Raw genomic sequence first — 14,061 nt, 5'->3', positions numbered from 1 at the left:
AATAAATCATATTGTATTCACTATGTAACAATTAAATTTTTATAATTAAGTACTCACAGTAACCTTGAAAAATCTTATCTAAGAAGATAAAAAATGAACAGACAAATTTAGGCAATGCAGTTCCCATGCCAGCGCTGAAAGCATGTCAATTTAATTTTTCAATGTCTTGCAGCCGCTTTTCTTATTTGAAATTTAATTTTTAATTTTTATAATAAATTAACATATTAATATTTAATATTTAATATTTATTACAATTTATTTTATAATATTTTCTGTTATAATTTAATTTTAAAATAATTAAATTAAAAGATTAATAAAAATATTAAGTTTGTTATTCATTTATAAATTTAATTAATGAGTAAAGTTAATGTTTTTTTATTTTTTTAAAAAATATTTAAATATGATCTAATTATTTTTATTTTTTTCATTAAAAATAGAAGAAAAATAATGTCTAAAATAAATTAAAAATGTTAGAAACTAGTTTATAACAAGAAAAATATTAAGGACCAATTTATATGAAATACTAACTTTTGGAGATTATTTTAATAATTTATTTTTATATTTATATTTATATTTTTTGGTGACAAACGTGGTGTGAAGTGAAAAGAAAAAATAAGGCCGGCAAAATTTAATATAATTTGTTTGCAGAATAATTAAGATTAAATAAGCCCAGCAAATGAAGTCCCCAGGAAGAAAAGAAAAGATATTCAGTTTCTCCAATGCTCCAAATTCTACAAACCAAACGAAAACTAAATCAAACCAGAAGCAAATAGGTAACTACTATTGCAATAATTCTAAAACAAACACTTTTCACTGAATTACTTACTAGTACAATGGATTCCCTAATTTTTATCCAAATATTTGTTTCCTGCTGACAATGATGATGAGAAGACTATGAAAGGTTTACTTGTCTTCCAAACTTTAATCAAATCTAAATTCTAAGGAACAGTAATGAAGATGATGTGATTATGGTCAACAACGACAATGATTATGATGATAATAAAAGCCGTGCTAAAAGAAGTAAAGGAATTTGATCACAACTTGGCACATTAGGAAGTTCTCTTATGTATTATTCCCAACAGATTCCTGATAATTCCCAGGCAGGAGTGCAAGGCATCCGCAGACATAATAAGCATGCATTACATAATAAGCATGAATTTATGACAATGATTATGATGATAATAAAAGCCGTGCTAAAAGAAGTAAAGGAATTTGATCACAACTTGGCACATTAGGAAGTTCTCTTATGTATTATTCCCAACAGATTCCTGATAATTCCCAGGCAGGAGTGCAAGGCATCCACAGACATAATAAGCATGCATTACATCCAAAGGTTTATAGCATTTCACATATTGTAAGAAATAATATTATGTTCAACTTCATTTGTACAAGAAAATTGCATTTTTGTTTTTTTTTTTAGTTTTTTTTTTTTGTTTTTTTGTTTTTAGAGATCTCTACACATGTCTAAATATATTCAGAAATTTATCATTATTTTCTGTAAACATAAATGTAATCATCATATGGATAACATAGGCATCACAAACCCACACCAGGGCATTGATTTACTCAGAATTAAGCCTTATACCAGTTGGCACATGAGCTTCCTCAATCCATCTTTCTCTTTCCAATTTATCATGCTATCTGCACCCATTTTCATCAACTATGAAACTAAGCATCATGATGGTAATACCGGTATCTAAAAAGTTATTGTCCTAGCGCATGGACGAACTATACTTGAGCAGTAATTGCAAGATAATCCAAATGAAGAATCTCCAAGACAAATTGTCTCATCTAACACTAAAGAGGATTCTTACAATTAGCTGAAATCAAAGAGATAGGGAGAAAAAGAATTTGTTTCCATTTCCTTCGTGAAGACCACACAACAGCGGTAGGAGAAGCACACAAGTATTAACAGCAAATGCTATATATAATTTACAACTTCTAGGGTATCCAACTATTTTAACAGTGCACACTAAGTCATCTATAACTTATATTTCCTTTTCACTAGAAGAATTCATTAAGAAAAATAGTGATAAGATGGTAAAGTAGATTTTACCCAAGTAATCGTATATTTCTCCCTCCTAGGATAAATCATCATACCTTCTCAACTTCTGATCTGTAAGATAATTTTTCAGACAGTGATGATATCAGTTATCGAATCATCATACCTTCTGATCCGTAAGGCAATTTTTCAGACAGTGATGATATCAGTTTCTTGTCCATACCATCAATAATCCACACACTGCACCTTAAAAGTTCAAACTTGTATTCAACTCTATCCTTGCTATACTTTCACAGAGAAGATCTCCTTCAAAGCAGACCAAGTTCCTGAAACTCCAAGAATAACACCTAGCGCCACAATTGCAGTATCCAAAGTCCACTGTCTCCACCCAATCTCTTCTTTGAACACCAGCAAGTGAAACAAAGCAGGCAAAACAAATCCCAAACCACAACATACACTGCTTCCAATCAAGGACAAGAAGTCAGCAAAATTTGGTACTAACAGAGCCACCGAAGTGACAGCCAACACCAGTAACCATCTCATCCACCAGCAATATATCCCATCCCAAAACCGCCTCTCAATAATTTCATAGACAGGGTGCATCATCAGTGGAAATGTGAAGAAAAGGTTTATAGCAAGGCCCAGTTGAACCAAAGCGCTCATTAGTCCTGTACCCAAATTAGCAGTGATAATATCCATGGTATTTTCACCAAAAGCAAAGTAACCCATGACGCCAAATCCCCCATAGATAAGAGAAATGAAAGCCATACTCAATCCCAGAACCCTTCCAAACTTGTCCTTATCTTTCATCTCGGATTCTAGAGGCAAAACCATTCCAATCCCTTCAAAAGCATAAACAGCCACCCCCATCCCATAAAAGAACACAGAGAAACCCCCAAAAGTAATCACATCAGGTCTTTGCTTCCACGAAATAAACACATCCTCCACCATCACCATTGCCATGGCGGCAAGGTCAACAACATCAGCGAATACACTTAAAGGCGCCAAATGGGTCAGAGTCTTAATCGAATTCAAACCCAATTGAAATGGAAAACAACCCCATATAAACCAACTCTTGGAAGATAAACCTAAAAGTTCCGCCCCCAAACTAGAAACTTGGTAACTCAAGCCGTTAGGCGACTTTGGATTGAAAAGATTAGCCAAAGTATTACCAATAAAAATAAGATATCCCACGCAAAATCCAGCCTGAGACAATATCATAAGAACATCCACAATAGATCTTCCAGCCGAGCCACAAACAGCAAAGCCCAGATCCCCAAAAGATGCAATCTTTGAGAAGCCACCACTTAAAGACCCGAGCTTCCGGCGAGTATAAACCAGAAGCATCATGCAGTAATAAGTCAAACCGGCGATAGAGAACAACATGAGGATTCCCATGAGCCATCCAGTTCGCTTAAAAGCATAAGGAAGACCGAGAACCCCAGCACCAACTATGGCAATAAAGACGTTTGCGAAGGTCTTGAGCTGACCGGATAATGGATTTGGATTACCTAAAAGCGGCGAGTCTTCCCTTGGCGGTGGCACCTTAAGGGTATGAGACGAGGAGCTTGCTTCTTTCCCAAAACTCATGTTGTTGTGATTGGATTAGCTCAAATTGCAGAAAATTGTGGGGAAAATAGATGAGAGAAGATAAGATAAGACCTGGGTTTGGAGATTTGACACGCTAATGAATTTTATAAATAGAGAAAAAATGAGAATGTTTCAAAAGAAGTGGCTGTCGTTTAGAAAAATGGAGGACCTTTGATGCTGAGAACAAGAAATAGAGAAGATGAAAAAGCAAATAGGAGAAGATGAAAATGGCGTTCATTTTAATCGCTGTCACCTTAAATTGGAAGGAAACAAACAAGTTTGAGTTTTGGTTCCTTTTTTGTTTTGTTTTTTTTTTTTTTTTTGAATTAGTCATGTTTTTGTTATTTTTTCCATTGAAAAATAGTAAAAGAAATTAGTTTATTATCTATTTAAATATATGAAAAAAAAGGATTTGGAATTGACCGAATAGCAAATTTTTTTAAAGATAAATTTAAGATAATAATATTTATTTCAAAATATAATCTTATTTTTAATTAGTTACAAATAATATTATATAATTTAAATTGAAAATTTTTAACATATTATTACTAATCACATATCATATTTTAAGTATATAAAATAATTGACATAAACTTTTTTAAGTTACAAGCAAACAAAAAAAGTTTGAGTTTCTGGTAGTTTCTAGTTTTTTGTTTTTTTGTTTTTATTTTTGGATTGGTTTTATTTTCATTATTGTTTTTACTGAAAAATAGTGAAAAAAAAAAAAAATCTATTTATACGAATGAATAAAGGACTTGGACGTGACGCATAGCAATTTTTTTTTTAATTTTTTAAGATAACAATATTTATTTCAAAATATAATCTTATTTTTTAATTGATCACAAATAATTTTTCTATAAATTTTATAATTTAATGTAAAAATTTCAACTTATTTTGAATTAAAAAACTTTAACATATTATTAATGATTATATCTACAAATTTTTAGTTAAAATGACAATATTTATGTATATAATAATAAGTAGAATCAAAGTGATAACATTTATAATAGTTATTTATTTAATTTTTTAAATAAAATATAATATAATTTTTAATTTATTATATACGTGTATAATAGTTATCTCTTTAAATTTTTAATTAATCACAAATTTTAAAGTTAATATGACAATATATTTTTAAAATCAAATTTTATTTTTAATTAACTGTCATTAACCAGTTATACCACTTACTTTAATTTAATTTAAATAAATTTTGGAATGAATTAAATTAAAAGTCTATCAGCGGGATTGGGCCCTTGGCCCACAGTAACTAAAAAGAGGAAATGTTATATATGAAATTCATAAACTAAATTAAAAGTTATATTAGAAGAGCCTAATTTATAAAATTTATTAACTAAATTAGAAGTATATTAGAAGAGCCTAATTTATCCAAGAATGTCAAGTACAATAGGGTTGCAAGTGTGGCTAGTATTAAACGTCATCATAAGCGTATAGCACAAAACTAAACATGCGAACATATAAGGTTTATCGAAAATGATTAAGGAACATATATGAATGTAATATTAATGGAATGATATTCGATGCTAAGTGTGTCGTGAAGTTAAAAGTAGAGAAAATACGTAAGAAAAGAAATTGATTAAGTAACAAAAATAAATAAAAGTTTACGAGATAAATATATAATCTATTGTAGGAAAAATTTAAAAGTAATGATAAAATTTAAGTGAAAATATGAAAGCAAATTAAAATGAGATAAAACAAAGATAAATCATAAGTCATGAGTGTGTTATGTGCCAAAGAGGATAAACAATTTGATCATTTATCAACGAGGGTTGTGTGTGTGTGTGTGTGTGTGTGTGTGTGTACCAGAGATACGGTCGATGTGGTTGATTGTGAACCCTTTCACCAAGACGAGAAAGATTATTGATGGTAATGTATATTGTACTTGTTGTGTGGTCTAGTACAAATGCAATTACATTCACAATACTCTGTATTTGTTATGAGAGCTAATATGGATACAACTACAATGGTTGTATTCTTGAAGGGATAGGTGCGTGCGTGACCAATTTCGGTATGAGTGGTTAACCCCATTCAAAGAGCGTGTAATATACCGTACAATACTAAGTCCATAGAGGGGTGGATATTGGGTTTTAATCAACAGTATGTGGGCTTGTATGTAGATTTACTGTACATAAAGAGTTATCAATTTAAATTAACCCGTTTAAAAATGACATGTTAAAATTAAACGGATATTGGATTTTAATGCATCAAAAGTGTAGGCATTTTATGTGCAAATACCAAAAGTATTATTTCTGATTTTATGATAAGTCGAAGTAAAATTAATAAAATATTAAGGATACAAATAGGCAGTTATGGCCCTAAATCACACGTTAAGATTTTTTTATTATGTTATCTTGTCATCAGAATAAGAGTTTTAAAACTTTAAAGGACCACATGTTGATTTAGAAAATCTATTACAGAATGTGCATATATCTTCAATTATAAATTTAGGCACACTTCCGTTTCATATCTAACCTCAATTATTCATACGAATATGTTGTTTTATTTTCATATTTGGATTTATATCGAAATTTGTATGCATGTTATTATTTATGAAAAATCTTACAAGTGATATCAAAACCACTCATTTTGAATTATTGGAGTTAATTTTTGGATTCAAGTTTAGTATTTTTTTTTTGGGATCTAGATCAGTTTTGATTTTCGAACTTTTGGATTTAATTAAAATTCTGGAAATTTTTTTCAAGATATATTTTGAGGAGGTCGATCGGCCTCCCGGTTGTCACTTCACAACCGCGACCACAAGCAACGAGGTCGCAGTGAGGAAGGAAGAAGAAGATGTCGCAAGGCCGTATGCCAACAGCAAATAGACCAGCCCTGTCCTATGAGCGCGTCGGCAAGAATGGTTACAGTGTCGACCCAAGAGGGGCTGGCAAGCAGTAACTGAAAGGACACCACGCGAGGAAGAAGAGAAAAAAAATCTTTAGTTTTGGGCTCAGATCCAGGCCGTATCCAAGTGCCCAGCACGGCCCGACGGGCTTGTGCTAAGTTTGGGCTTTAGGCTTAAGCCCAAGGCTAAAGGAAAAGAAAAAGGAAAAAAAGGAAGAGAGAAAAGAAAAAGAAAGAAGGGGAGGGGAGGCCCGCAGCGTAGGCTAAAAGTCTAAACGGGTTTGGGCTGGGCCCGACCCGATTAGAAACCTATCCCAGTCAACAACTGACTCGGTCTAATCAGCAGTGACTGGTCTAGTAAGCATTGATCAATCAACGGTCAACTAAAAATATTATTAATTAAATTAATTTCTTTTTAAGAGGTCAATCTTAATTTTATTTTATTTTTATTTTTTAAAGGATATTTTCTTTCATTAATTTTAAGGATATTATGAATATTTTTCTTCCTTTTTCAGTGTAAAATTGGTATAATTTTGAATTTTAATATTGGTGTGTGTATGCATTTTGAAATGAATCAATTTACACTAACATGTCGCCAAAGTGACATTTCTTATGTTAAGTTAATTTATTTTAGAATGTAAATGGTTGTATGAGTGTAATTTATGTGAATGTTAATCGGTTCAAAGGAATGTTAATATTTAATATGATTACATTCCTACTGGCAGTAATAATTGCGTGACAATTATTTAGTTTTGCATGTGAACTATAAATGGGTCCAAAGGAAGGTTTATTATTTGGCGTGTTCTTACTGTCAGTATTTGATTACTACGTCAAGATATTACGTATAAGTTAATATTATATTCAAAGATAGTGTTAATAGAGTATTTGGTATATTGAGACGAAATTCACCTTTATTTGAATTCATTATTATTGTTTTTGGTTTAAAGTTTATATGAGTAATGATTATTTTGGTTGTTGGTTGTTCTCTGTTAAGTTTTCGATTCTTCTACAAATATCTCTACAAATGTGAATTCAATCCCTATATTGAATGACATAAATTTTAAGGCATGATAAGAAAATGTTTTAATTGTTCTCGAAGTCATGGATCTATATCTCACTTTATGAGTTGATCAACTAGTTGAACTCATTAATGAGAGTACCTATGAAGCCAATAAGGAGTTTAAACAATGGGAACGATCGAACCGTATTAGCTTGATGATCATGAAATGTGTTGTCCAATAGGCTTTTCGGGACCTTGAGAAACATTTCACCAAGAATGAAAAGGTTGAAACTAGTAAACTCTTGGCGAATCTTGTTTCCATGAGGTACAAAGGTTGAAAATATACAGGAGTACATTATGGAAATGTCTTACACTACTTTCAAACTTAATGCACTTAGACTGGAATTATTTGAAGAATTAGTAGTGTACGTTATTTCTTCTGTCAAGCTGCAAATCATCAAGAAAAGCAATGCACCAACTATCACGCATGGCGTATAAAGAAGGTATGATTCTTAACTTTGTTTGTTTTGAGTTTAATTTAACTTCGATACTTAGACACATGTGGTGGATAAATTCTAGTGCAATAAGTCGCATCAATGTATTTATACAAGGTTACCTAAATTATAGAAAACCAAGTGATGGTGTTAGATACATCTATGTTGGCGACAGCGAGTCAGTTTAAGTTAAAGCTATTGGAACGTTTAGATTATTATTAAGAACTGATATTTCTTTATATTTGAATGAGACTTTTATTATACCATCATTTAAACAGAATTTAATTTATGTTTATGCTTTGAACAAATTTGGTTATTGTTGTTCATTTGGAAATTAAAAGTTTAATTTTTTTTCATTATTTTAAATTGGTTAGTACTAGTTCTTTATCAAGTTACAATAATCTATATTTGATTAATACAATTATTTTTTTTTAATGAGTCTTTGCATGTGAGCATATAAGGTATAGAGCGTAAATTAACCAGTGAAAATTCCACCTCATTATGGCACAAGAGATTATATCATATCTCCAAAAGGAGAATTGATAGACTTATGTAGGACGCAATTCTTAATCCCCTTGATTTTGCATATTTTAACATGTGTATTAATTGCAAAAAGGAAAAACAGATAAATATTAGAAGATTGGGTGCGAATAGGACTATGGCTGTATTAAAACTTATTCATACGAATATTTGTGAATTATTTCCTACAGTCTCCTGAAATGATCAATAATACTTCATAATGTTCATAAAAAATTATTCTAGATATGACTACCTTTATCTTATTCATGAGAAATCACAATCACAGGACATGTTCAAAAATTTTAAGGTTAAAGTTGAGAACCTACTCAACAAAAGAATTAAAATTGTCAAATTTAACTGTGATAGTGAATATTATGGTATATATGACAGATCAAGTGAACAACATCTAGGATCGTTTGTTAGATTCCTAGAGGAATATAGTATCGTCCCATAATACACCATGCCAGGTTCGCTTAGTATGAATGATGTTGTTGAAAGGCGAAATAGAATATTTAAGGATATAGTGAGGAGCATGATTAACCGTTCTACTTTGTCTAAATCACTATGAGGAGAAACATTAAAAATCACAGCATATATACTTAATAGAATTTCAACTAAATGACTACAAAGACCCTTATGAGCTTTAGACGGATAAGAAGGCTAGTTCAAAATATTTGCATATTTAGGAATATGCAACTAAGACTAGACCCTATAGGCCAAATGAAAAAAAAAATTGGATTTAAGAATTGTCAGTTGCAATTTTGTTGGCTATTTTGAAAGATGCAGAGTTATATATTTTATGATCCCACAACCAAGCCAATTTTTGAGTTGAGAAATGTCTGGTTCTTTGAGGATGTTGAGTTTGCAGAGGAAGAGAGAGTTTAGGACCTTGTCTTTGAAAAAGAATATGTTGATTGTGACATCTTAAGTGATAATTAAGGCAAATGGGTGTCAAATACAGATTTATAATAACGAGTGCATGATAAAAATTATGTAGTAGAATCAAACCATAACAAATCTCTTATAAATATATATAATGTTCCAAATACATACATAAGCTGATGCCAGAAGTGGCTACAAAATATAAACATAAGAGCTACTTTTTTCACTATGCTATTGGATTCATCAGAGTGCGCGAACAGTCATGCACTCAGACTTGTGGATCCACGAGATCCTCATAGACTTCCAATAGTAGGTCTGCCTGCAGTTCCTCATTTTCTTCCTCATCTGGGGGAGGAGCATGGAAAGAGTGAGTTCTATATGCTCAGTAAGGGAAACAGTATTAAATTAATATCGTAAGATTTCAAAAATTTATTATTTATCTTATCGTTTAGCTTCTTCGTTTACCTATCTCGTATTATGAAAAACTGTTTATTTGTTAAGAAAATGATATGTTAACACATAAAATCAAACATACATCATGCTAGATAATAGAAAAAATCAATTAAATAATGAAATGCACAGATTTTCCTGTCCTGCTTCGCGAAGTCATTATAACTTCAATCTCTGAGGGCAGATACAGATTTTCAACTATCCAAGTGGAATGATCAAATCAAATATAAATACGACAATTTACTCAAGCTCATTTCTGGCTGGTCAAACCATGGTATGATCTATAACCACGGCCGTACCAACTATAGTGATCCTAACAGATATCTATAGTCAGACATTACTTAGCCATGGGTGACCCCTACAGATAATGCGATACTACTCTTATTAGAGGACACGCCGTCATCCACTAGAAGTGGTCCTCTTACATCTTTCTATATCAGATAGGGAAGAAAAAAAACAGATACCCAGAAGGACAAGGGGAACAGATACTCTGAAGAGATAAAAATTCTAACGGGATACTTGATGCAATATACATGTCAATAAAAATACACTTCAAACCATACAGGCTTCATTTCACTTTTCTTTTTTTTTTTTACTTTTATTATTACTGATTACATATTTATTACATGCAAATTCATCAAGTGTCGACAATTCACATAGTATGATTGAAAACCAGAATAATTCGACTCATTTAAACACATAGGCATATAAAATAAGTAAATTAACAATCATATTAAATTTATTTATCTAAAAATACTCCTTAAGATGTCAAAAGTAATACTAGATTTCTTACTGAAACTTCGATGATTTCTTCTTCACTGTTTTCCTTTATTTATATTCTTTTTCTCACTAATTTAGTATCTATCAATCTCTCTCTCTCTAAACCTTTGAAAAATAGAAGAAATGGAAGTGTGGAGAGGAAGGAAAGGGGGAGGTCAATTTATAGAATTTCAAAATCGTTGGATTCGTACAAAGTGGCAAAATACGGTGAAGAGAGAAGAGAAAAAGATACTCGACACGAAAAATGACAGAGGAGAACCTCCTCCATTACTAGAGACAGCACGTCGCCCAAGGCAGCGACGGCGTACTGCCTGAGGTGGCAGTGCTCCGATCGGAGCACTGTAGGCTAGCCTGCAGGCACACAGGACTACTGCTGTGTGCACAAGTCTACTGCGCGCAGCTCGCAGGCGCACAGGACCTATCCGTGCAGGCTTGCTGCGCGGATGGTGTGTGCACAGTGTGCAACGCCTGTTCATGTGCGAGGTGACATGTGGACGGCCCGCCTGTGCTCGACAGGATACGCGCGCAGGTCTTGACCCCGCGCAGGCATGCAGAAGGGACGTGTGCATTGTGCGCACGTCCCGTGCGTGCGTGCGAAGGGGACGTGTGTGCCCCGTGCGTGCTGGCATGCGGATGGGACGTGGGCACTGTGCACACACACACAGTGCCCATCACCCACTCGGGCAAACAGCCCTCTCGTGAGATTTTTTTCATGGGCAATTTTTTTCGTTTCGCCGTTTTTTGATTTTTTTTTTTCTAAATTTTCTTTTAATTTAAAACAATATAAAATTTAAATAAAAATTAATAAAAAATAAAAATCAATCAAAATTATGAATTATGATAAATGTTAAATAACGTAAATTAATTAAGTTTAAAGCGGCCAAAGACCCGAACAATTAAAGTTTCCAAATCATTTTAGTACAGTGATGGGAAAGGTGTTACATCCCTCCCACCTTAAAAAAATTTGGTCTCCAAATTTATCTCAAATAAGTCTAGATACTTTCTCCTCATTTCGTCCTCCAATTCTTATATTGCTTCATCCGGGGTATGATGCTGCCATCGTACCTTCACCATGGGGATTGTCTTATTATGTAAGACCTTATCGGTCCACCCATGAATTTTTACAGGAACCTACTCACAGGTCATATTGGCTTGTACCTGCACCTCATCACGAGGAATAACATGAGAAGGATCAGGGTAGTACCTCTTGAGCATCGAGACATGAAAGACATCGTGCAGACCCACAAACTCTTTGGATAGAGTGAGACAGTATGCCACGGGTCTAATGTGTTTAATGATCGAAATAGGTCCCACATAACGAGGGCTCAACTTTTCTCTCTTCCTAAATCGCATCTTGTCTTTGTAGGGGTAGACTTTTAGGAAGACTTGATCTCCCACGACAAACTTCAAGGGTTGTTTACGATTACCTTCATAACTCTTTTGGTCGTTCTAGGCAGTTGTCAAATTCTTGCGGATGATTGCAACCTTCTTAATGGTCTCTTGTATGAAGTTTAGTCCTAAGTGGCGCTGGTTCCCGACTTCACTCCAACAAGTAGGGGAATGAAAAAACCTTCCATACAATGCTTCATACGGGGCCATACCGATGCTAAAATGATAACTATTATTATAAACAAATTCATAAAGAGGGAGATACTCATACTAGTTATTACCAAACTTGAGAATGCAAACATGCAATATGTCTTCCAATATCTGGATTGTACGTTCTGACTGACCATCCGTTTGGGAATGATAAATGGTGCTGAAGTACAACCCAAACCCCAAAGCTTCTTGAAAGTTGTCCCAAAAGTGATAAATGAACCAGGGGTCATGGTTAGACACAATGAATGAGGGAACTCCATGAAATCAAACAATCTCATTAATATATAGGCGAGCTAACTTACTTATGGAGTCCATGGTTCGAATAGGCGAGAAATAAACAGTCTTGGTCTGCCTATCTACAATGACCCAAATCGCATTTAAGCCAGAACAGGTCTTGGGCAATCTGGTAAAAAAGTCCATAGTCACGTGCTTTAATTTCTATTTGAGAATTGGAAGACCCTGTAGCAAGCCACCAGGTCTTTGATATTTCGTCTTTATTTGTTCACAAGTGAGGCATCATGAGATGTAGTAAACTATATCTTTCTTCATTCTTGGCCACCAATATTATCGTTTCAAGTTCTGGTACATTTTGGTACTCTCAGGATGAATAGATAACTTGGAAGCATGGGTGGTCTTGAGTACATTTATACGTACAATAACGGGGACCTAAATTCGATTTCAGAATCTGAGCAGTCCGTCATCAGAGATCCTAAAATCAAGAGATTTGTCAAAAGTTAACTTACTCGATTTTTAATGAGTTCCGGATCCATAGCCTGTACTTCCCAAATCTTCATAAAGAGATCCGGTAGGGCTCGAATTCAAGCAAAATAGGTGCATTTGCCATAATAGCTAAGGCAGAATAATTGTACAGTGTCCATCTTCAAATTAGAGGCCATGTTTTGAGCCAGCATAATAATCTCCTTTCGATTTAGAGCATCGGCGATTATATTCCCTCTCTCAAAGTGATAAATGATCTAACAATCATAATCCTTCAGGAGATCCATTCGGCGTTTTTGCCTTATGTTTAAATCCCGTTGAGAAAAGATATACTTGAGACTCTTATGGTCAGTGAAGATTTTAAAAGTTTGACCATACAGGTAATGCCGCCATATTTTCATGACAAATATAATGGCTGCCAACTCCAAGTCGTGGGTAGGATAGTTCTACTCATAAACTTTGAGCTGTCAGGATCTAAAAGTGACTAGTCTGCCATACTGCATCAAAACACACCCTAAACTAATATGAGATGCATCACAGTAAACTTGGAATCTCCTAACATTGTCAGGGAGGATTAACACATGAGCAAAGGTGAGATGGTGTTTTAGTTCCATAAAGATTTTACTATAGGCATAATTCTAAATGAAGGGTACACTCTTTCTGGTGAGTCGAGTTATATGGGTAGCAATCTTGGCAAATCCGTCAATGAATCATTGATAATAGCCTATTAAGCCAAGGAAACTACATACCTCGGCCACATTGGTGGGCGGACTCCAGCTGATCATCGATTCGACCTTGGACAGGTTTACAGAAACTCATTTGCTTGAGATTACATGACCAATAAAAGAAACTTGATCTAACAAAAAGGAGCACTTGCTTAGTTTTGATACAATTGATTTTAGTAGAGAGTCTCCAACAATACAGTAGAATGTTATCAATAAAGACGATGATGTATCGATGCAGTGTGTATTGGAAGACTCAGTTCATTAGGTCCATGAAGGCTGCTGGGGCATTGGTTAATCCGAACGACATCACCCTAAACTTGTACAATCCATATATGCACCACAAGGCAGTTTTTAGAATATCTTCTTCTTTAACTCTCAACTAGTGATACCCAGTTCTGAGATCGATCTTAGAAAAGACTGTAACTTCTTATAGTTGATCAA

General features: G+C 33.6%; 1 protein-coding gene across 1 annotated transcript; it reads right to left on the bottom strand.

Moving 5' to 3' along the window:
- Window positions 1–1,835: 1,835 nt before the first annotated feature.
- On the bottom strand, window positions 1,836–3,857 carry LOC110824916 (Transmembrane amino acid transporter family protein). Its single transcript, XM_022055403.2, has one exon. The coding sequence runs from the start codon at window positions 3,590–3,592 to the stop codon at window positions 2,285–2,287; it is 1,308 nt and encodes a 435-aa protein (XP_021911095.2). The 5' UTR covers window positions 3,593–3,857; the 3' UTR covers window positions 1,836–2,284.
- Window positions 3,858–14,061: the final 10,204 nt, after the last annotated feature.

Source organism: Carica papaya, chromosome 6 (assembly GCF_054855325.1).
Source record: "Carica papaya isolate Zhongbai chromosome 6, ASM5485532v1, whole genome shotgun sequence".
Taxonomy (NCBI): Eukaryota; Viridiplantae; Streptophyta; class Magnoliopsida; order Brassicales; family Caricaceae; genus Carica; species Carica papaya.
The sequence above is the reverse complement of the archived record's forward strand: the minus strand, read 5'-3'. Positions and strand labels throughout refer to the sequence as shown.